Source organism: Piliocolobus tephrosceles, chromosome 1 (assembly GCF_002776525.5).
Source record: "Piliocolobus tephrosceles isolate RC106 chromosome 1, ASM277652v3, whole genome shotgun sequence".
Lineage (NCBI taxonomy): Eukaryota > Metazoa > Chordata > Mammalia > Primates > Cercopithecidae > Piliocolobus > Piliocolobus tephrosceles.
This window is the reverse complement of record NC_045434.1, coordinates 69,234,057-69,258,618: the sequence shown is the minus strand read 5'-3', so window position 1 is coordinate 69,258,618 and position 24,562 is coordinate 69,234,057. Positions and strand designations below refer to the sequence as shown.

General features: G+C 46.4%; 1 protein-coding gene and 1 long non-coding RNA gene across 6 annotated transcripts; one reads left to right on the top strand and one right to left on the bottom strand.

Annotated features, from left to right (window-relative positions):
• Positions 1–4,059: 4,059 nt before the first annotated feature.
• Positions 4,060–15,459, bottom strand: NENF (neudesin neurotrophic factor). The gene is made up of 4 exons (XM_023203797.3): positions 15,154–15,459; positions 7,772–7,832; positions 5,950–6,053; positions 4,060–4,601 (listed from the first exon to the last, which is right to left on the bottom strand). The coding sequence occupies exons 1-4, from the start codon at positions 15,328–15,330 to the stop codon at positions 4,425–4,427; spliced, it is 519 nt and encodes a 172-aa protein (XP_023059565.1). The 5' UTR covers positions 15,331–15,459; the 3' UTR covers positions 4,060–4,424.
• On the top strand, positions 15,295–24,271 carry LOC111537146. 5 transcript variants are annotated; one of them, XR_003309890.2, is made up of 5 exons: positions 15,295–15,691; positions 16,458–16,561; positions 18,866–19,017; positions 23,005–23,267; positions 24,227–24,271. It is a non-coding gene; the product is annotated as an uncharacterized LOC111537146 (long non-coding RNA). The 5 variants fall into 5 exon arrangements; XR_002729916.3 differs by lacking the exon at positions 24,227–24,271 and having other exon boundaries at positions 15,295–15,678; positions 23,005–23,857; XR_002729915.3 differs by lacking the exon at positions 24,227–24,271 and having other exon boundaries at positions 23,005–23,857.
• Positions 24,272–24,562: the final 291 nt, after the last annotated feature.

Sequence of the window (24,562 nt, the reverse complement as noted above, 5' to 3'; positions counted from 1 at the left end):
GTGTGCAGGAACACACATTTAGGAAGTGATCCATGGGCTCAGGCATAGGGGACTGGGAAGAATGAAACTGGGAAGGAGGCTCAGCCAGTCCAAGGCTGTGTTGTTGAGCTGACACCACTGTGGGCAGCTGAAGCTCAGTATCACTGGAGGCCTTCCGAGGAACCTGTAGAATGAGCCTCAGGGCTATGGGGAGACTGTGTCTACCCATCCGCTATCAGCTGTAGGTTGCCCCCAGAGGATGTTAATTCCTTGCACCTGCCGGTTTGCAGCTGTCCCAGAACAGCTTGAGCAGCTCTGCCTGGCAGGGAAGCCCAGGGAAGAAAGCTAAATCAGGCACTGAGAGATTACAGCTGGACTGACAGGCTGTGAAATGGAGCATAAAAGATGACCGACACAATGTGGCATTAAATAATCCTTCAGGCAATGATTGCATTTGATGTCCTGGACAGAGGCTCACAGGGATAACTTCTGCCTCGTCGGTCACTTTGCCCACTGGCTTGCTCAGGCCTCTCCGGTCAAGCCTGTGCAGTTCCAGGCCTGCCTGAGCAAGGCCCTAGTGTGGCCCTAGTGTGCTGGAAGCCACCATCCATCAGAAGGGCCAGCTGCCTTCTCTGGGCCCTGCGGGTGATCTCTGGTCATCACAGTGATCCGGGGGAGGGCCTGGAGCCAGGGCATTCGCTGCCTCTCAGGGGCCAGGCTCCAGCCACAGATTTCCAGCTTCAGCCCCTCACAGCAGCATCTCGGGAGGCTGGCAGTGCCCAGTGGACCATGCTTTTTGGAGATTGGGGCTTGAAAAGCAGCCCTTTTCAAGGGCATTGAAGAAAGTCAATGTAGAGGATGAGTTTGCTTTGTTCAGACCCTAGGGTAGTGGTGAGGAAACCCCCTGGAGCAGGTGCCTAAAGTAGGGGGTGAGCGTCTTGGGTCCAGGATAGGGCTGAGGCTTGGGCCAGACCTTAGGTCAGGCGAACTCTGCACAGCCTCCACCTCTAGGGACCCGGTCTGCCGGTCAGACCCCTCTGCCCTGCTCTTCTTTGGGATGGTCAACTTCATCACTCACCCTCTGGGGCATTTAATTCTTAGCAGTCTTTGTTTGTTTGTTGTTTGTTTGTTTGTTTGAGACACAGTCTCATTCTGTTGCCCAGGCTGGAGTGTAGTGGTGCGATCTCAGCTCACTGCAACCTCTGGCTCCTGGGTTCAAGTGATTCTCATGCCTCAGCCTCCCAAGTAGCTGGGATTATAGGCACGCATCACCATGGCTGGCTAATTTTTTGTTGTTGTTGTTTTGGTTTTTGTTTTTGAGAAGGAGTCTCGCTCGCTCTGCCGCCCAGGCTAGAGTGCAGTGGTGTGATCTCGGCTCGCTGCAAGCTCCACCTTCCGAGTTCACACCATTCTCCTGCCTCAGTCTCCCAAGTAGCTGGGACTACACGCACCCACCACCACACTGGGCTAATTTTTTGTATTTTTAGTAGAGATGGGGTTTCACTGTGATAGCCAGGATGGTCTCGATCTCCTGACCTCATGATCTACCTGCCTCAGTCTCCCAAAGTGCTGGGATTACAGGTGTGAGCCATCGCGCCCGGCCTAATTTTTGCATTTTTTAGTAGAGACGGGGTTTCGCCATGTTGGCCAGGCTGGTCTCGAACTCTCGACCTCAGGTGATCCGCCTGCCTCAGCCTCCCAAAATGCTGGGATTACAGGCGTGAGCCACCATGCCTGGCCCTTAGCAGTCTTATTTCAATAGTTTGAAATACAGAAACGGGCTCCACACAGCAAAACCTTGTTTCCTTTTCTCCTGTTACATGGCATGGGGGCTAGCCCCCAGCCATCTGCAAGGGGGAAGACTCTGTGCCCCAGGCCCCAGGAGCTCAGAGAGGGAAGGATACTGATCAGCATTCTGGATTCAAGGAAACACGTTTCCTCTGAGAGGTCAGGGAGGGGCTGTATCTCAGCAGAAGGAATTTAAATGTGGTGAACTTCACGAATTACACCAATATCAACAACACTCCAATGCACCAAGCACATACTGAAGACAAGGCATTGAGCTTCCTGTTGGAGATGTTGAATTGGAACTTGTCGGGACTGGCTAAGAACCCAGCCCCCTGCGCTCTCCCGACATCCTCCTTTCTTCTTCATCCCAGGGTGGCACCTGGTCGCCCTGGAGCCCCTTAGCTGGGAGGAGGCCTTGACTCTGCTGCTGGTACCGGTCAGTCCTCAGGTTTGCCCAGGACAGAGTGGTTTTGTTTTCCGGGATGCAGGACTTTCAGTGCTAAAACCAGGAAAGTCCTAGGCAAATCAGAACGTTTGGTCACTGTAGGAGAGTGTGCTGGGCCCGCAAGATGCCCCTGTTTGAAGGAGACAGGCTCACAAACAGGCACTCACAGCAAAGCAGGTGAGTCTAGGCTAAGGGGATCACACAGGAGGGGGAAGGTTTCCTGGTACACGTGCACCTAGGCTGAGTCTTAAAAGGAGGATATGAGCCTTCAGAGAAAAGAAACCATTATAGACATAGGAGCAGGAGGTGCATGAGGCAGAGACTTCAGGCCTCCCAGGATCTGTGCGAGACTTTCTTTAGGCCCTGCAGACCTCAATGATGCAGATTCTAAGGCTGATCTGTGCCCCCTCCCCTGGGGTTGCACCCACCCTTTCTGGAGCCCACACAGGCTGCCGATTTCTTTCACACGGTCCTGGCTGGCTGGCAGCCTTTGATGTGCACTCAGGGAAGTGGGCAGGGTTATCCTGGGAGAGGTGGTGAGCCTGCGACCATGAGGGAAAACTGCCTTCGTGGGGGCAGAGTTCGGGAGTGGGGCAAACAGTGGTGTTGGAAAATTCCCAGAGCCTGAATTTGGAGACCTTGACCCACTGCAGAAATCTGTGTTTAAGGAGTGGAATTCTACTCACCCTCCCGCCCCCACATTACATGGTGATACAGGGAGCGGTGGGCACGTAAGAAGTCATCTCTCGACTGTTCCCAAGGACTTGTACACTATTTGTATTTATTTGTACATCCTGTTTTGGGGCCAACTGCCCTGATACAGACAACTTTGGCTTCTAGAATTCTAGGCCAAAAAGTCCTATCTGATAAGATCCAGGCACGTTACTCTTGGATGGCCGTCAAGCTCCCACCTTGTTGAGTGCAACCCAGAGGTTTACCATTGGACTCCCCAGCCCTGAAACACATTAAAGGTCAAACCTTGTCCTCAAAAGTCTCTGAGTTCTCCTTGTGATGACTGATAAGGCAATAAGGTGGTGTCTCAAAGTGTGCCTGGGCCCGTTTGTATCGCAACTTCCTGAGCGGCTCACTACAAGCACTATTCCAGGCCATGTTCTAGAAATACTGAATCATAAGCGTTGGGGGTGGGGCCCAGGAATCAACATTTTGAACAACTACCTTAACAGATTATTCTGCTTAATGTGAAAATTCTCTCTTGGGGGCAGTTGCTATTTATTTTAATAAAATACAAGTTTTATGTCAAGGAAATTCATCTCCACTATAAAATGTCCAGGATCCATCTAACACAGCATTTCTCAGCCTCGGTATGACTGAAATTTTGAACCAGATAATGCTTTGTCAGGTGCATTACAGAATGTTGACCAGCATCCCTGGCCTCGAGATGCCAGTAGCATCCTGCAGTCATGACAACCAAAAATTTAAAAAAAAAAAAAAGTTGCCAGACATCACCTAATGTCCCCAGAGGGAAAAATCCGCCCCCTCTAACTAAAGGGGCTTCCTCCTAAAATCTGACGTCAGTCCAGTGTAAGGAATATGCCTCCCCATTCTTGGAATGACCTCCACCAGGCTCTGCCCACACTGACCCTGGTCCTCCTCACCAGTCTCCAGCTGCACATGCGCTGAAGCCAGTTCCCATCCTCACTCCAGCCGGGTTTCCTGCCTGCCTTCCCATCGCCCACCCTGCCACCTCACCACTCTCCTTTCCTGCCCCATCGCCAAAATGTCCCACCATCCAGCCCCGTAGGACTATGGAAGAACAACACAGCCCACCCACTTACATGGGGAGCTGACGGGGCTCCAAGGAAATGGCCTCTGGGGAAGAATTCTCCTTTTGTAAAAATGGGGTGTTTATTTTTGTTTTGATTATAAAGTGAACATGATCACAGTTGAAAATCTGGCAAGTACAGAAAAGTATAAAGGTCGCTCAAAATCCCACTGCCCAGCCAGCTGACACTGATGTCTAGGAGGTGTACCACTTTGGCTCTTATTGACTCCTGGTGTGCGTACAGGGGTCCCCAGGTAGACAGAACCCCTGACCAAGGACAACAGGAGGCATTTGCTCTTCCAGGGTAAGCATCTGTTTTATTCAGATCTGTGTGGCTCAGGGGCTCCAGGCAGCCAGTTTTGCAGGAGATTCAGCACCTAGTGTTTTCCTGCCTCATTCTTCCAAGAACCTGCTCCTGCAGGTGGAACATCAGAACTCGTCCTTGATGTCGAAATGGGGCTGGTCTTCAGGCTTGAAGTCCAGGTTAGGGCTGCCATCCTCATTGAGAATTCTCCGGGCTGTGTAGCCAACGATGGGGTATTTGGCTTTGTACACTTTGGTGAAGACCTCATCCAGGGCCTCTAGTTCCTTGGCCGTGAGACCCGTCTTGGGGAGAAAAGCACAAGAAAGACAGGAGATGGGGTAAGTGGATGGTGTTTGGCACTGGCCTTTCTCCATCCCTGCCTTGCCTCCCACATCCCTAATGCAAGAGAAAAGGCATCTCAACAAACCAAATAATGGACAAATGGCTTAAAAGACACTGCTGTGTGGGGCGGGTGGGAGGGTTTAACATACGGGGAGCAATGCTTCATCACACTTTGCAGTTTGACTGATGCAAGGATAAAAGACTCCAGAGAGCACCATGACCATGCTGGGGTGGGGCAGGGCATGCCCGGCTGCATCTGCATCCCCTTCCTTCCCCCACTTAATTCTCCCTCTCTCTACGCTCCTCCTGTTATACATTTGGCACCTTCCCCTTTCTTAAGTTCTTCATTCATTTTTGTAATATTGTTACATTCATTTTGTTATAAGTTTGGCTCATCTCAATTTATCTCGATGTCAGTTTGATGTTGAGCACTGTTGGGGGAAATTCTAGCCTTACTGTTGGGATTATTTAGACCTTGAATAGGTTTTTAAAAAAATTTTTTTTTTTTTTCTTTGAGATGAAGTCTCGCTGTTGCCCAGCCTGGAGCACAGTGGCACGATCTCAACTCACTGCAACCTCCGCCTCCTGTATTTGAGCAATTCTCCTGCCTCAGCCTCCCAAGTAGCTGGGATTATAGGCATGCACCACCACACTCAGCTAATTTTTGTATTTTTAGTAGAGACGGGGTTTCTCCATGTTGGCCTAGCTAGTCTCAAACTCGTGACCTCAGGTGATCCACCCACCTTGGCCTTCCAAACTGCTGGGATTACAGGCATGATCCACCACTCCCGGCCTAAAAAATGTTTTAATGCTATCTTCTCCTTCACAGAAATATGAGCATAGAGGGAGACCTTTCTTCTCAACCTAGTTCATCCACAAAGCTACCAAGCATGGCCTGGGGAATGGGTCTCAGAGACTAATAGCAAGACTGTAAGGGGCTGAGGGGACGGGGTGGCAGGTACAGATCATAAGGAGCATTAGGTTGCCAAAGCAGGTTGGGGTCAAATTGTGATGATCACTGAGTTGGATCACAAGTTCATAAGAGTTTGGACTTAACTCTACGCAACAGACAGCCACAGAAGGTTTCTGAGTCAAGGTGACACGGCAGGATAATCTATTTCAAGAAAATGCCTGGCCACCACACCAAGTGGACCAAAGGGGTAAATAAGCCAGTTAGGAAGCCTTGCTCCTGCCCAGAGGTAAAAAAAAAAAAAAAAAAAAAAGGGAAGAAAAAAGAAAAAGAGAAAAAGGAAAAAGGCATGGACAAGGAGGTAGAGCATTTTAACAAAGGCTTATAATCTGGCTCACAGTGTCATGGGTGAGGTCTGCAGGATCCAAGGACATCTTGGCTACCCCTCTAGTGGAGTCTTTCCCGGTCAAGGCATTGTAAGGGGCTCCTCGTCCATAAAACTCTGTAGTGGGAGGAAGGAAGAGATGTGAGTGTGGGTTTACGTGCAGAGTAACCAGGAGCCTGCACATGGGGGGGCTCCCAAGGCCCCCATCCAATCCTAAAAAAGGCTCCCGGCTCACCGAGAGGCCAAACAATGGCGACATAAAGTCCAGTAAGCCACCCCAGTCATCAGGTTGGATTCCATTCATTCTAAATGTGAAATAAGTCACACATGCAGGCTGAACAGGGATTTTCAGAAAATACAAAATGAGAATAGTCCCCCTAAAATTTTTTTTTTTTTTTTTTGACAGGGTCTCACTCTTGTCCAGGCTGGAGTACAGTGGCACAATCTTGGCTCACTGCAATCTCCACCACCCAGGTTCAAGCGATTCTCCTACCTCAGCCTCCAGAGTAGCTGGGACTACAGGCATGCATCGCCATGTCCAGCTAATTTGTGCATTTTTTGAAGAGATGGGGTTTCACCATGTTGTCCAGGCTAGTCTTGAACTCCTGAGCTCACATGATCCACCCACCTTGGTCTCCCAAAGTGCTGGGATTACAAGCATGAGCCACTGTGCCCAGCCCCTCTCTCGCTCTTTTTTTTTTTTAACCTAAGTGTTAATACTGAGAAAACAGTCTCTTAAAAATATAAGAGACGCAGGCTGGGCATGGTGACTCATGCCTGTAATCCCAGCACTTTGAGAAGCCAAGATGGGCAGATCATTTGAGGTCAGGAGTTCAAAACCAGCCTGGCCAACATGGTGAAACCCCAGCTCTACTAAAAATACAAAAAATTAGCTGGGCATGGTGCCATGCACCTGTAATCCCAATAACTCGGGAGGCGGAGGCAGGAGAACTGCTTGAACCTGGCAGGTGGAGGAGGTCGCATCACTGCACTTTAACCTGGGCAACAGAGCGAGACTCTGTCTCCAAAAAAAAAAATTAAAGATGCAAACAAGAAAAATGTTCCTTCTTCTTAAATGTTGGTGGAAGCCAAATCTATTTCCATTCGGCAGTGTTTGTTATCAAATAATAGATGAACCAATATAAAACTACCTCCAAGATATCATTAGTAGTTACACTAAATGGCACTAAAATGTTCTGTAATGTTCTATAATGCCAACTCTTTACTAAAGAACACTTCTCTCATTGCTTCAACTAGGGTAAATCATCAAGTTTGAATTTAATTCTATAGGCAATGGAAAGCCATGGAAGGCTTTTGAGTAGTATCATTATCAGGGGAAAAAACCCCTGCTGAAGTAAAACTCTGACAAAGATTAACTCAATCTGCTCATTTAAAATGGAAGGAAAGCCAGGCGTGGTGGCTCACGCCTGTAATACTAGCACTTTGGGAGGCCGAAGTGGGTGGATCACAAGGTCAGGAGTTCAAGACCAGCCTCGCCAAGATGGTGAAACCCCATCTCTACTAAAAATATTACAAAATTAGCCGGGGGTGGTGGTGGGTACCTGTAATCCCAGCTACTCAGAAGGCTGAGGCAGAGAATTGTTTGAATCTGAGAGGCGGAGTTTGCAGTGAGCCAAGATCGTGCCACCACACTCCAGCCTGGGTGACAGAGTGAAACTCTGTCTCTAAATTAAATTAAATTAAAAATAAAAAAAATAAAATGGAATGAAACAGACTTACCTAATGTTCCCTCCCTTTCCTCACACCTCCAAGTGCTGCTCACTCTGGCTTCTGTGCTCCCTGGAAATGAAGATTCAAAATGCCACACCACTTACCCTTTCCGGAGGTGACATCAAACACCACTCCCTTCACTGCCAAGTAGATGGGCTGATCTTCCTAGAAAGCAGGGGAGAAGCTGTGAAGAAGAGGGGAAGAGCCGGCTCTTCCATTGCAACTTAGTTAAATCTTCTCCCATCGCAAGCCGAGCAAAGAGCAGTGGGTCAAGTCCCAGTGGCCTTCTGTTAAGCCTGGTCCTTGGCGAGCTTGCCACCTGCCTGGGCAGTGTCATGCGCATGCACAGAAATTTGGAAAAGTCATAAAGTCTCATGACAAGAATGTGGCAATCCTCTCCTTTATAAAGAAAACCAGGGGCCAGGCACAGTGACTCCCACCTATAATCCCAGCACTGTGGGAGACCAAGGCGGACGGATCACCCGAGGTCAGGAGTTCAAGACCAGCCTGGCCAATACGACGAAACTGTATCTCTACTGAAAATACAAAAATTAGCCGGGCATGGTGGCGCATGCCTGTAATCCCAGCTGCTCGGGAGTCTGAAGCTGGAGAATCGCTTGAACCCTGGAGCCAGAGGTTGTAGTGAACCAAGATCATGCCACTGCACTCTAGCCTGGGCGACAGAAGGAGTGAGACTCCTTCTCAAAAAAAAGAAAATCAGGAACCAAAGCAACTTCATGGAGATGAAAATTCAAAAGAATAGTAAATGATGAATTACTTATCAGTCCAAATTTTCTTTCCTCTTCATCAATAGTCATACATTGATGTAACTGATATGAGCAATCTATTTTATATTTTGCTTCTTATAGGTAACATTCCTTTATATAAACATTCCCACCAAAATGACTGTCACTTAAACAGCTCCATGGGGCTCCATCATTTTTTTTTTGAGACGGAGTTTCGCTCTTATTGCCCAGGCTGGGGTGCAATGGCGCGATGTCAGCTCACTGCAACCTCCGCCTTCAGGGTTCAAGCGATTCTCCTGACTCAGTCTCTTGAGTAGCTGGGATTCCAGGTAAATGCCACCACACCCAGCTAATTTTTTGTCTTTTTAGTAGAGACGGGGTTTCACTATGTTGGCCAGGCTGGTCTCGAACTCCTGACCTCAGGTGAGCCACCCACCTCGGCCTCCCAAAGTGCTGGGATTACAGGCATGAGCCACTGCACCCAGCACTCCTTTTTTTTTTTTTTTTTTTTTTTTTTAACAATAAAACCTTTATCTCCTCCTTAAACTACTTACTTGAAGGTGTAAGTGCTAAGAGGAAGTCATATTAAAGGGGAAGAAAAGAAAGTTTAGTGTTTCTGAGGCCTCAGAGTGACACAGATACCTCACACACATGCCCTGCAGAGGAATGGCCTTATCGGTAAACAGAGCACGCTGTGGTGGTGAGTTGTGACTCTGTGTAGATGGACATCCATGGATAGCACAGTCCCCAGGGACAGACTCTCAGGCCCAGGAAATGGCAACTGAGAAAGTGGAGGGTGGGTGGAAGGCTTGGGAGTATAAATGCAGATGCAGGAATAGAAGTGACACAGAGACAGCCAGGCACAGTGGCTCCCAGCACTTTGGGAGGCTGAAGTGGGCAGATCACTTGAGATTAGGAGTTTGAGACCAGCCTGGCCAACATGGTGAAAACCTGTCTCTACTAAAAATACAAAAATTAGCCGGGTGTGGTGGTGGGTGCCTATAATCCCAGCTACTGGGGAGGCAGAATTGCTTGAACCCAGGAGGAGAAGGTTGCAGTGAGCCAAGATCACACTACTGCACTCCAGCCTTGATGACAGAGCAAGACTCTGTCTCCAAAACAAACAAACAAACAAACACACACACACACAAAACAAAACCAGCCACTGCACTGCAGTCTGGGTGACAGAGTGAGACTTTGTCTCAAAAACTAAACGTAACTAAAATAAAATAACCTTGTGAGGCAGGTATTACTATACTCATTTTATAGGTGAAGAAACTGAGGGTTAGAGTTTACATAACTTGTCAAAGATTTCTCTGCTGGTAAATAAAAAGTCAGGAGACTCATACCTGTCTGATTCTAAGCCTTTGCCCTTCCTAGGGCAATTCTTCCTTATGGAAAACTTGAATGCCAATCTCTGGCCTGCAATTTGTAGACAGTGAAACTCTGCTGTCATAACAAGTGTGTGACAAGGCAAAAGCTACCGGTGAACATGTGCAAGCGATATCTCTACCTATCAGGGCAATTTTGACAAGAGTTGAAGAAAACAAGATCCAAAGAAAGGCACTCTGGAGCACACTACCTTTTTTTCCCTATTTTCATTTTTGTTCAACACACTCACTCTGTAACCTGTTATCTACAGGAGAGGTCCTCAAAATCACCTCCTCTATACAACCCTTACTAGAATTACTGGGAAAATGGAGTTTTTAAGAAGCACCAAGAAGATGCTGTCCAGATTTTTTTTTCTTTTTTAAAATAGAGACAAGGTCTCACTATGTTGCCCAGGCTGGTCTCCACCTCCTGGGCTTCAGTGATCTTCCCAGCTTGGCCTCCCAAACTGCTGGTACTACAAGTGTGAACCACCACACCCCACCCAGATTTAAGCATTCAAAGGGGACTAATGTATACCAAAGATTTTTCTATTCCCATATGTGAATGATTTAGGGAGCCATGCTATGGGATCACTCTGAGGCCCTACGATGCCTAAAAGGAAAGAACTGGCTCTTGGTGTGGTAGATCCAGAACACAGTGTGGTTCTGTGAAAGACACCAGTAGCCAGGACACCCATGCTTCACGGATTTCCCATCTGAAGCTGCCACTGGAGAACTACACAAATCCCTGCATGGGTGTCTGAGCTCTCTCACCTTGAACCACACAGCGGGATGTGTGACTGACAGACGCGGGTCCGCCTTGGCTCTCATCCAAGAAAGAAGGTTTTATATACAGTAGAAACAAGTCACTCATGGCTAGATGTTTCAGAAAGACTTGTTACACAGTCTTGTTATACAATCCACAATCCCACAGCAGAAACTCTTGGGGATCAGATATGTTTTCAATATGAGAATTTGTCAGATTTTAGAACGGTGTTATGGGGAACGTACCAAATATTATGCAATACCTCTAGGGAGGTACAAGGCAACACCCATAATCAAATATGTTAGTATTTCTCCAGTGAAACATGAACATTCACACTAAATGGGATAAAGACTAACATAGACTCATAGCAGCTCCAACAAGGTTCTGTCACCAAATGATTTCAGATCAAGTTGGGTTTTGCTGTCAAATGACTTGTGAAAAACAAAAATGTCTAGGTTTCAGAACTTATTAGATTTCTGTAGTGCATGAAAGGACTGTGGACCTGTTATAATGACTCTTGCTTATATCTTTAATAAGATAATAAAACTAATAGTAGCTAACATTTACTAAGGCTTATGGTGCTAAGCCCTATTCCAGGCCTATCCTAAGCCTGTGCACACTACCATCTCATTTAATGCAGCATTCACAAAACACCTGCTTAGAGGAACTCTTTTTTTTTTTTTTTTTTTGGTAGAGGTGAGGGCTCGCTATGTTGCCCAGGCTGGTCTCAAATTCCTGGCCTCAAGCAATCCTCCTGCCTCGACTGCCCTAAGTAAGTGCTGGGATTACGGGTGTGAGTCACCACACTCAGCCAAGTAGGAACTCTTATTATAACCATTGTGATTTTTTGTGTCAATTTGCATAGGTTACTGTACCCAGTTATTCAATCAAATACTCACCTAGATATTGCTGTGCAGGTATTTAGAAGTGTTTAACATCTACAATCAATTGGCTTTATATAAAGAGATTATCCAAGATGATCTGGGTGGTCCTAATCCCATAGTTGAAAGACCTTAACAAGGCTGGGTGCAGTGGCTCACGACTGTAATCCCAGCACTTTGGGAGGCTGAGGTGGGTGGATCACAAGGTCAGTTCAAGACCAGCCTGGCCAAGATGATGAAACCCTGTCTCTACTAAAAATACCAAAAGTAGCCGGGCGTGGTGGTGGGCGCCTGTAATCCCAGCTACTCGGGACGCTGAGGCACAGAAATGCCTGAACATGGGAGGTGGAGGCTGCAGTGAGCTGAGATCGCACCACTGCACTCCACCCTGGGAGACAGGGCGAGATTCTGTCTCAAAAACAAAAAAAAACAAAAAAAAAACAAGACCTGTGGGCTCCAGCATCTGCTCCTGCCTGAGGGCTTCTAGCCTGCCCCTTCTGATAGCCTGCCCTATATATTTCCAACTTGCCCAGCCAGCCCCCGCGATCGTGTAAACCAATCCTTATGATAAACCATTTCTCTATCTATATATAGTTGACCCTTGAACAACACAGGGTTTGAACTGCATGGGTCCACTTATATGAGGATTTTCTTCCACCTCTGCTACCCCTGAGATAGCAGCACCAACCACTCCTCTTCCTTCTCAGGATGCAGACCTTTATAATGATCTACTTTCACTTAATAGTAAATATATTTTCTCTTCTTTATGATTTTCCTAAGAACATTTTCTTTTCTCTAGCTTACATTACTGTAAGAATACAGTATATAATACATATACAAAATATGTGGTAATCGACTCTATTCTTGGGTCTTGTGGTCAACAGTAGGCTATTAGTAGTTAAGTTTTGAGCCAGGCATGGAAGCTCACCCCTGTATTCCCAGCACCTTGGGAAACTCAGGTGGAAGAGTTGCTTGAGCCCAGTAGGTTGACACCAGCCTGGGCAACACAGGAAGACCCCATCTCTACAGAAAATTAAAAAGATAGCCGGGTGTGGTGGTGCATACCTGTAATGCCAGTAACTGGGGAGGCTGAGGTAGGAGGACTGCTTGAGCCCAGGAGGAGGCTGTAGTGAGCTGTGTTCCTGCCACCGCACTCCAAGCTTAGCAATAGAGTGAGATCCTGTCTCAAAAAAAAAAAAAAGAAAAAAGAAAAAAAATTGTAGTTTTGGAGGTAGTCAAAAGTTATACATGGCTGGGTGCACACCTGTAATACTAGCTACTTGGGAGGCTGCAGCAGGAGGATCGCTTGGGCCCAAGAGTGCCAGGCTGTAGTGCACCATGACTGTGCCTGTGAAAAGCCACTCACTCCAGTCTGGGTGACACAGCAAGACCCTGCCTCCAAAAGAAAAAGTTACATGCAGATTTTTGACTGCATGGATGTCGGTACCCCAAACTCCTGTGTTGCTCACGGATCATCTGCATAGATATAGATATCCAAATGGTTCTGTTCCCCAGTGAAACCTTGACTAGTTTGCAAGTATAGTACAGATGAACAAAGTAGAGACTCAGAGAGGTTTAGTAATTTGCCCCAAATCACACAGCAGAACAGGGACTCAAAACCAGGTAGGATCCAATGTATTATACAAATTGTGACACTTCCGAGTCAAAGGGGGTGTTATTAATAATTATCCCTGGATAACAGGCATAGACCAGAACAATCTAGGTCAAACAACAACTCAGCATAGCTTGAACCCACTGCACTCAACTGCCTGTCTCGTCCCTCACTCCCCTCCTCTCTCTGGCTCCTTCCTTCCACCTATGGAGATCCTCAGGCTCCACTCCCAAAACAATTGTTTCCTAACCCTGTTTCCATCTCAAGGTCCTCTCTCTGTTTCCCTCAGTTAAATTTCAATCTATAACATCAACATCAAAAAACCAAGGGTCTTTTCTCAGTCCTCATCTTGCAGTTCTGGCACTCTTGCTGAAACCTCAGTGGTGAACTCTCTCTTTCCTTAGATTTTGTGCCAGCGGTCCCAAAGATCATCGGGTCAGTTGGAGAGTCCCTAGAAGGAAGAGTCCAAGAACTCAGCATATAGTTCTACTCACAGTTGGCAAGGAAAAACACAGAGGTAGAATCTAGGGGAATCTATGTGTAGGTTTCCTATGCTGTCTCCTTCCCATGAGGAAGAGCACACTCTTCCCCCAGGAACAAAACTTGACAACATGTGCCATTCTTCTGGCAGAACATTCTTCTGCTACAGATGCCCATTAGACTCAGCACCCGAGGTTTTCAATGGAGGCTGGTCACATAGGGCACACTCTGCCTAGCATATACAGTGTTCAATACTAACCTCACCATCTGTATATAACAGCCTAGGCAAGTGAGCCCACCCTTATTGGGTGAGAAATCCAGACACCAGACAAGTCCTACCCTTGCAAGCAGGATTTTCTAAGGAGAGCAGGCCTGTCATGTTAACTCTTTTCTGCACAGATGCCTGGACTCTGAACCATCTGGTTCCCTCTGCTAAAGGCAAAAAAGCATCCCTTAACATCCTCACATCCCAGCCATGTCTCCCTCCCTCAGTGTCCTCACTGACTCATGGTTCTAAACAGCCTCTTCACAAATGATGCCCAAACTGGCGTCACTGCCTAAGGGCCAGGTTTCTGATACCCCCTTGCAATCCCAGTCCATATAAGGCCAATTAACTCAGGAATTAGGGAGACCAGGCCAGAGGGTTTTGAAAAAAATCAGGCCCCTTCCTGTTCTACCACTAACAGGTGGCAGGCCTCAGTTTCCTTATGTGTAAAAGCAGGAGATGGGTTCCTGCCAGCTCTGAAATGCTATGGTACTATGACCTCACCCCAACGCTGTTCCCCCGCTCCGCATTTAATATCAGCACCCCAGTGGTCCTTGTCATGAGCAGCATCTTGCTGCCACACGACACAGCCATCGCACCAGTCCCAACCAACCCAGGTGGACAGGTGGTTGTGAGTGTTCTGGACGCCTCTAGACTACTGATTGACGTGTGTGGGTGTCTGTGTGTGTGTGGTGGGGGTGTCTCTATTGACGTGTGTGGGTATGTGTGTGGCAGGAGGGGAGGGGCAATCTCTAATCTCCAGTTCACCCTCTATGCTTGCTTCCAGCTTTGGGTGAGCCCCAGGGGCACAGGCATAAAAGTGGGTTTGAGGAGTCCGATGCAGAGGAGGCCTGGGATACAGGAGCAGGAAAAGGAAGTGCAGGCAAAGACCGGCTTATCCCAGAACCTGTCCTAATTCCTACCTAACCCAGGGAGCGGACTTTGCTTCCCTCCCTCCGTCCCTCGCCACTCCCCACTATGCATGGGCACAGTAAACACCTCAGCTAATGCTAACATGAAAACCAGAAAGTTCTGAGGCCTGTACGCAGATCATCAACGAAAAGGCGGCTAGAGGGGTAATTTCCCGGGGACCGAGGGGGAAGCTCAAGGTGGGGTATGCGGGCAAAGCGGGGCGCTCCGACTGTTGAGGACACGCCCTCACCCCTCGGCCATCTGTCTGGGCCTAGATAATAGGAGGCCCAGCCGGCCCGGGCAGAGCGCGGAGCCGGGGATCCGGAAGGGGGCGCCCGCCGCGGCCTGCGCGTCCCCCAGGCTTCCTGGGCCGCGGGCGCCTTCTGGGTCCCAGCTCGGCTCACCGCAGACCGGACGCGACCCCGGGTCCCTCGGCCCGTGCCGCCCCGCCTACCTCCTCCCCGCCATAGCGGGCCAGCTCCTCCTCGGTGAAAAGCCGCACTGGGGGCCCCCGCTCGGCAGGGCGCGGAGTCTGCCCAGCCCGGGCTGTGGGCAGCCCAGAGGCCAGCGCTAGGACCAGGGCCAGTGCGGCCAGCGGCTGCAGCCGCCGCCCCGGCGCGGGGCCCGCCATGGTGAGCGCGCAGCGCTTGGCAAGGCCAGCCAGGGCGGCGGGGTGTCAGCACGCCCGCCCGGCGGCCCGGAGTCCCATCACGCCCGCCTGGCGGCCCAGAGTCCCGCCCCGCGCCCAGAGCCGGCCAGAGGGCGGGGAACCGAGAACCCCCGCCCTCCGTGCGCCTCCTGCGCCTCGGGGTGGGGCTGGCAGGGCTATTTGGGCCGCGCAGCTGGAAACCTGGGAACTAGGATTGTAATCCTGAATTCCTAAATCCAAACTGCAGACTGGTAGTTACCAAAAAATGTCACAGTAGTTCCTTGATCAGATACGAAGATGACAGAGCCCGACACACCAGGACCTGGAAAGGTATATTTCTAAAGTAAGACCCCTGCTTTTATTTTTGGCTGACTTTTTTCTTCCTAGTTGTGTTTAAGTTTCTGGTTCCCAAGGAGATTTTTGCAAAGGGTAGGGTGCTATCACCGATATGCCCTGAAATAATAATAGCTAACATTTGTGCCAAACTTTGCTCATTACTTTATGCAACAAATATTTTTTGAGTACCTCCATGTACCAGGTCACTGGGGACTCATCACTGAAGAAGACAGATCCATTCCCACGTGGAGCTTACATTGTGTGGGCAGATAGACAATAAGATTCTAAGTATTATGTTAGATGGTGGTGAATACTAGGGAGAAAAAGCAGGGCAAAGAGATAGGGAGCACTGGGGTGGCCATTGTATTTTATTTTATTGTTGTGTATTTATTTATTTTTGAGACGGAGTCTGTCACCTAGGCTGGAGTGCAGTGGCACCATCTTGACTCACTGCAACCTCCACCTCCCGGGTTCAAATGATTCTCCTGCGTCAGCCTTCAGAGTAGTTGGAATTACAGGCACCCACCACCATGCCCAGCTAATTTTCTTTTTTTTTTTTTTTTTAATTTTTAGTCAAGACAGGGTTTTACTATATGCTGGCCAGGCTGGTCTTGAACGCCTGACCACAAGTGAACCATCCACCTCATCTTCCCAAAGTGCTGGGATTACAGGCTTGAGCAACGGTGCCCAGTTATAGGATGGTCATTTTAAATAGGCAGGGAAGGGAAGGGAAGGCCTCACTGTACACATGGTATTTGCCTAAAAATCTACAGGAGGTGAAGGAGGGGGTCTAGAGGGAACAGCACTTTGGTCAAAGTAACAGGCGCATAAATGCGGAGGAATGAGGATACCCGACTTGCTGGAGGATCAAGGGAAGGTAAGAGGGGTAGATGAAGTCAGGAAGGAAGTGGGTAAGGGAGTGGGGGTGGATCTTGGAGGCCTCACAGGTTATTTTCGAGACTGGCTTTTACTCTGAGTAAATGGAATAGAGGAATTAACAGAAAAGGGGTCTCATTCCAGACCCAAGAGCAGGTTCTTAGATGTCCGTGGCAAAGAATCAGGGCAAGTTGCAGAGTTTAATAATTAAAGTAGTTTATTAGAAACTATTCCGTTTCTAATAATAGTACTACTCTGTTTCTGAGTAGTATCCTTGCTTGCAAGTAGTACTAAGCAAGTATTGCTTATATGGGAGCACCCCTGCCTTCAATGTAATGCTTGTTTTTATAGGGCTACAACTAGTGTACTTTATTACAAAGGCCTATGATCAGCTTGTGACAGACTATTAGTATTGTTATTCTCTTGTGTAACTATTGATTTCAGGAAAAATTTATGGGTGTACTGTTATCTTTAGAGTGAAACTCATTTTTTTTTTTTTTTTTGAAACGGAGTCTGGCTCTGTCACCCAGGCTGGAGTGCAGTGGTGCAATCTCCACTCACTGCAAACTCTGCCGCCTCCCGGGTTCACACCATTCTCCTGCCCCAGCCTCCCTAGAAGCTGGGACTCCAGGCGCCCACCACCACGCCCAGCTAATTTTTTTGTATTTTTAGTAGAGACGGGGTTTCACTGTATTTGCCAGGATGGTCTCAATCTCCCGACCTCGTGATCCACCCGCCTCGGCCTCCCAAAGTGCTGGGGTTACAGGCATGAGCCACCGTGCCTGGCCTAGAGTGAAACTCATTTTTAAACTAAGAATGCCTTTTTTCCATTATCTCATTTCCTCAACCATAAACATCTTGTGAAGAGTGCCTATCTTCCTGGGAAAGTCACCCAGCAGGTTTGGCTTTATCTGACCTTTATTCAAGATGGAGTCACTCTGGTTAGGACACTTCTGACATAATTCCTTCCTCCTTTTTACAAGGAGACCCTTAATCCTAAGGGGTGTAGGGGGACAGAAATCCATCTTTAGTAACTTCTTCAAGCTGAACAGAAGTGATGATATTCCTGCCTAACCATTAGGATCCCTTTGCCTAAAGTAGAGAGCTAGCCAGTTAGAAAGCATTGGTATAGTGAAGACCAATCCTACATAATTCTAAGTCCTGGAAAAAGGTGAAATCTAGAAAATTAATGTGTTAAATTTAAAGAAGCATTGAGTAAGCATAACTTCTATTCCTACATAAAAAGTACAATGCAATATATTCCACAGCACAAAACAGGATGGATAGAATTATCCCAAGCATGCTAAACAAAAAAGTTTCCCAAGGACTAGGCAGCTGTTAGAACCAAGCTGATACGGGGTCAACTGACAGCATGTCAGTGGCAGAGATGTGGGTGTCTAAGTCTTTTGTGGCCTGAGTAATATTATGTGAATAGTCTGGAATATATACCTAGCATTCTGTTTTGATTATAGTACAAGTTCCCCCTTTGAGCTGCTGTTAACATGTCCGGAGCCATAGGTTCATAAGGCTATCTGTCTAATTTGAGATGTTTCTTCAGTCAAGAGGGTAAGGGCATGGGGTATATTATTGAAAACTGCAGCTGTGTTTAGCTACGGCTTTGACTTGAAGCTCTGTGTCAACTGTGGCTGCCTGTGGGGAGAAGATAGTGTCAGGCCTCTGAGCCGAAGCTCAGCCATTGTAACCCCTGTGACCTGCACATATATGTCCAGATGGCCTTCAGGAGCCAAGAAGTCTGGAGTAGCCAAAAAAACACAAAAGAAGTTAAACAGCCAGCTCCTGCCTTAACTGATTGATCAATCTTACGACATTCCACTGTTGGGAGCAAGCCCCCCAAAATCCGCCCATAAACTGGCCCCAGAACTGGCCATAAACAAAATTGCTGCAGCAGTATGACATGTCCATAATGGCCCTAATGCCCAAGCTGGAAGGTTGTGGGTTTACGGGAATGAGGGCAAGGAACACCTGGCCCACCCAGGGTGGAAAACTGCTTAAAGGCATTCTTAAGCCACAAACAGTAGCATGAGCGATGTGTGTCTTAAGGGTATGTTCCTGCTGCAGTTAACTAGCCCAACCTATTCATTTAATTGGGCCCATCCCTTTGTTTCCCATAAGGAGTACTTTTAGTTAATTTAATATCTATAGAAACAATGCTAATGACTGGTTTGCTGTTAATAAATATGTGGGTAAATCTCTGTTCAGGGCTCTCAACTCTGAAGGCTGTGAGACCCCTGATTTCCCACTTTACACCTCTATATTTCTGTGTGTGTGTCTTTAATTCCTCTAGCGCTGCTGGGTTAGGGTCTCCCCAACCGAGCTGGTCTCAGCAAGTGGCGCCCAATGTGGGATCTCGAATCCAGGCCGAAGGGTCGCCGGAGCCACGGTTGGAATGGAAAACTAGCTGGAGGACATCCAAGTACTCTTAAAGTAATCCCCGTGGTGAGTAAGAAGGGGAGCTCAGAAGCATCAGGGTAACAGTGGGACAGGTTTGGGTTCTGTTTTGTTTCACCTTTGAACTTTTTAACACTGATAATGAAGAGGAACAAGAGTATAGCGAAGTAGCAGAAGAGATTATAGAGCATGTTTATTTGCCAGCTGAAGCTAAAGTGGCAAAGGAAGGAGAGATTCATCCCTACCCTTCTGCACCCCCTCATTATTATTTTGAAGAAAATGACCCCCCAGATCTTTTTTTTCCAGAGGACACAGGGCAAAAAGTAGTTGCCCTAGTGACTGTTTGAGCAGCACCTTGAGCAACTGCTCTTAGTTCTATTCAGGCAGCAATTCAGCAAGCTAGACGAGAGGGTGATTTAGAGGCCTGGCAGTTACCTATTAGAATACACCCCCCAGATCAAGAGGGAAATATAGCTACATTTGAGCCTTTTCCTTTTAAATTACTCAAATAATTAAAACAAGCAATAAATCAGTATGAACCAGGTTCTCCTTTCATAATGGGACTGTTAAAGAATGTTACTGTTTCCAGTCAGATGATTCCTACTGACTGGGATGTTCTTACTCGAGCTTGTCTAACTCCTGCTCAGTTCTTACAGTTTAAAACTTGGTGGGCAGATGAAGCTTCCATTCAGGCTGTTTGCAATGCCCAGGACCAACCTCAAATTAATATAACTGCAGACCATCTTTTGGGGGTTGGTGGCTGGGCTGGTTTAGATGCACAACTGGTCATGCAGGATGATGCCATAGAACAGCCTAGAGGGGTGTGCATTAGAGTTTGGGAAAAAAATCACTTCAGGTGGAGAACAGTACCATTCCTTTAGTGCTATAAAACAGGGACCCAGAGAACCATATGTTGATTTTATAGCTCAGTTACAGGAGTCTCTTAAAAAGATGATTGCAGGTTCAGCTGCTCAGGATATAGTGTTGCAGTTATTAGCTTTCGACAATGCTAATCCCGATTGGCAGGCTGCTCTGCAACCTATCAGAGGGAAAGCACATTTAGTTGATTATATCAAGGCCTGTGATGGTATTGGAGGTAATCTGCATAAAGCTACTTTGTTGGCACAGGCAATGGCAGGACTGACAGTGGATAAAGGAAATACTCCATTTCCTGGAGCTTGTTTTAACTGTGGGAAGCATGGTCATACTAAAAAAGAACGTAGAAAAAAATTAGCAAGTCAGGCCACCAGATAAGGGAAAAAAGAAAACTGTTGAGCCTGAGATATGTCCAAAATGTAAAAAAGGAAAACACTGGGCTAGTCAGTGTCACTCTAAGTTTGATAAAGATGGGAACCCGATTTTGGGAAATGCCATGAGGGGCCCGTCCTGGGCCCTGTTCTAAACCAGGGCATTTCCAGCTAAGGCCATTCCCTCACCCCTGCACAACGTCTGTCCTCTGCCACAGCCTGTAGTGCCGCAGTAGATTTATGCTGCACAAAAGCTGTGAGCCTTCTGCCTGGGGAACCCCCGCAAAAGGTCCCAATAGGAGTCTGTGGACCCTTGCCAGCAGGGACAATAGGATTACTTTTAGGAAGGTCTAGTGTAAGTTGAAAAGGCTTACAAATACATACAGGAGTCATTGATTCAGATTACAATGGGGAAATTCAAATTGTTATATCTATTTCTGTTCCCTGGAAAGCAGAGCCAGGAGAGCACATAGCACAACTCCTGATTGTGCCATATGTGGGAATGGGAAAAAGTGAAATTAAACGAACAGGGGGATTTGGAAGCACAAATAAACAAGGCAAAGCAGCTTTTGTGGGTAAATCAAATTACTAATAAACATCCTACCTATGAAATAACTATTCAAGAAAAGAAATTTTAAGGTTTGGTAGATAGGGGAGCAGACATTTCAATAATTTCTCTGCAACACTGGCCATTCACATGGCCAATTCAATCCATTCAATTTAACGTAGCTGGAGTTGCTAAAGCCACTGAAATATATCAAAGTAGTTACATTTTGCATTGTGAGGGGCCTGATGGACAACCTGGGACTATTCAACCAAATATAACTTCTGTACCTATAAATTTATGAGGAAGAGATTTATTACAACAATGGGGAGCACAAGTTCTAATTCCAGAACAATTATATAGCCCTCAAAATCAACATAGAATGCATGAAATGGGGTATGTCCCAAGGACTAAAAAAAAATTTGTAAGATTTGAAAGAACTGCTTCAAGCGGAAAAAACAAAGTTCCCGCCAAAGATTAAGAAATAATTTTTGATGGCAGCCACTGTTAAGCCTCCAGAACCTATGCCTTTAAAATGGTTAACAGATAAGCCAATTTGGAGAGAACAATGGCCACTAAGTAAAGAAAAACTGGAGGCTTTAGAGAAATTAGTTGCTGAACAATTAGAAAATGGGCACATAGCTCAAACATTTTCTCCTTGGAATTCTCCAGTTTTTGTAATTAAGAAAAAAATCAGGTAAATGCAGAATGTTAGCTGACTTAAGAGCCATCTATTCAGTTATACAACCTATGGGAGCATTACAGCCAGGATTGCCTTCTCCTACTGTAATTCCAAAAAAATGGCCTTTAATTGTCATAGATTTAAAAGACTGTTCTTTACTATCCCTTTAGCTGAGCAAGACTGTGAACGGTTTGCATTTACAATTCCTGCTATAAACAACTTGCAGCTGCTAAGCATTATCTTTGGAAAGTGTTGCCACAGGGCATGTCAAACAGCCCAACAATTTGCCAGAGGTTTGTAGGGCAAGCAGTTGAACCTACTCATAAAACATTTTCACAGTGTTACATTATTCACTATATGGATGATATACTTTGTGCTGCCCCCACTCGAGAAATATTATTCCAATGTTATGATCACTTGCAAAATTCAATTTCTCGTGCTGGTTTAATTATAGCTCCTGTCAAAATTCAGACTACTACTCCCTACTCCTACTTGGGGACCTTAGTAAATGACACTACCACCATGCCACAGAAAGTAGCCATATGTAGGGATAAATTAAAAACATTAAATTATTTTCAAAAATTACTGTGGGATATTAATTGAATATGACCGGCTCTAGGCATTCTTACCTATGCCATGAGTAACCTGTTTTCTATCCTTAGAGGAAATCCTAGTCTCACTAGCCCTCGGCAATTAACAAAAGAGGCGGAGACAGAGTTACAACTGATTGAAAAGCAAGTCCATAAAGCTCAGATAAATAGAATAGGTCCAGAGAAGACTCTAGATTTGCTAATTTTTTCAACTCAGCATTCACCTACTGGTGTTATTGTCCAAGAAAAGGACTTAGTAGAGTGTCTTTTTCTTCCACATATTACTTCACAGACTCTAACTCCTTATTTAGATCAAATCGCTACTATGATAGGGATTGGAAGAACTTGGATTGTTAAATTACATGAACATGATCCCGGAAAAATTATTGTCCCTCTCATGAAAGCACAAATATAGCAAGCATTAATAAATAGTTACTTGGCAAACCCATTTAGCTGACTTTGTGAGTATTCTCGATAATGGTTTTCCTAAAACGAAGCTGTTTCAGTTTTTGAAATTAATTGTATTCTCCCTAAAATAACTAAATTTAAACCAATTGAAGGTGCTGAGAATGTTTTTACAGATAGGTCTAGTAATGGTAAAGCTTCTTATTTTGGCTCAAAAAGTAAAGCTTTCCAGATGTCCTATACTTCAGCTCAAAAAGCAGAGTTTGTAGCAGTGATTGAGGTATTGACTGCTTTTTATATGCCTATTAATGTGATTTCTGATTCTTCGTATGTGGTTCATTCCACACAGTTAATTGAAAATGCTCAGTTATGATTTCATACAGAAGAACAATTGATGACAAAAACAAAAAAAGAGGAGAAATAGGGATTATAAGACAGCCCATACACAATTGAATCTAGCATTATTTGGTGAAAAGATCCAATAACGAAAAGGTCCAATAATTAAAAAAAATTAAGAAATAGGTAAAATAATAACTTGGGGTAGAGGTTTTGCTTGTATTTCTCCAGGCCAAAATCGACAGCCGATTTGGATACCATCCAGACACCTAAAACCTTATCATGAGCCAGATGCCAAGGAAGAGACTCCAGAAGCATCCCAAGGACCCCCCAGTTGCAGCCATGTTGAGACTAACGCTGAGGAGGACCCCAACTGTCACGAGCAACATGCGTCGAACACAGCCACCCACCTGGGACAGATCAAGAAGCTGTCACAGATGGCAGAAGAAAACCTAAGGAAAGCCAGACAACCAGTCACAATGAATAATTTAATGGTAACTATGATAGCGGTTATCACCACTGCCGTGAGCATTCCTTCAATAAGGGCTGGTAATAATGCCTGGATGCAATCACTCTGACACAGTTACACATGCTTTCTGATCTCAGTATTTACCATAATAAATCTGCCCCTATAATTGAGGCATACTGCCCTTAAAAATCTATTTTGTAAACAGGATTGGACCCAGTTGGAAAAAATGAACATACTTGTTTAGGAAGATTGCATTGCAGAACAGGCAGAGTTGCTGCACAGTGATTCCTATGGGATCATTATTAATTTGTCCCCTAAGGGGATGTTTAACTTGAATTGCACCTCTCAGTCTGCATGCCACGGTCACACTATGTTCAGATGATCTGAACAAAATGGTCAGATGGTAGAAATTATAAGAAGTACGGCAAAAGTTCCTATTATCTGGAACCATGGCGATATAGTGGTACCTCAACTTCAAATGATATGGCCCGCTCTAGAGCTTAACATAAGGATTTGTGGAAACTATTAAATGCTCTTAATAAGATCAAAATTTGGGAAAGAATAAAAAAGCATCTAGAAGGACACTCTACAAACTTGTTTTTGGATATAGCAAAATTAAAAGAACAAATATTTAAAGCATCCCAGGCACACCTGACCTTAATGTCTTGTTTTTCTAAGACCACCAGAGCGAGCACAAAAGAACCAGCAAGTAGGCAAAGGTCAGGCGCAAAACTGCTAGTTTATTTTAGTAACCTAAGGTGTGGAGAAGAAGTCTGTCGGCCTCCGGCAAAGAAGGCCGGCAGAGTGCCCCTCCCCCAAGCTCTCGGACGGAGTTTCCACATCCCGACAGGACTGGGAAGCTGGGAAGTCCGCGTGGCTCAATGGCGGAGAGCGGCTTTTCTAGGAGTGGGAGGGCAATAGGTGGGGCATGGGTGTGTCAGGGGCGTTCTGCAGGTGCGACCAGGTAAATCTTGGTCTCTTCAGATTGACGTCACCTGGCGCATGCCCAGTTGGTCTGCACCCTCCCTGGGCGCCGGCTGCATTTTCGCGCGTGCGGGAAAAGTTGGGAGGGGGATGAAGAACCCGGATGTGCACCATCTTGCCTCCGTTCGTCCAAACACTTAATGCCAGGAACTGGAGTGCTTAAAGAAACTGCAGACAAATTAGCAGCTAGTAACCCATTAAAATGGATGAAAACACTTGGAAGCTCTGTGATTTCCATGATGATGGTGCTTTTAATCTGTGTTGTTTGTCTTTGTATAGTCTGCAGATGCAGATCCCGATTCCTGTGAAAAGTAGCTCACCATGACAAAGCTGCCC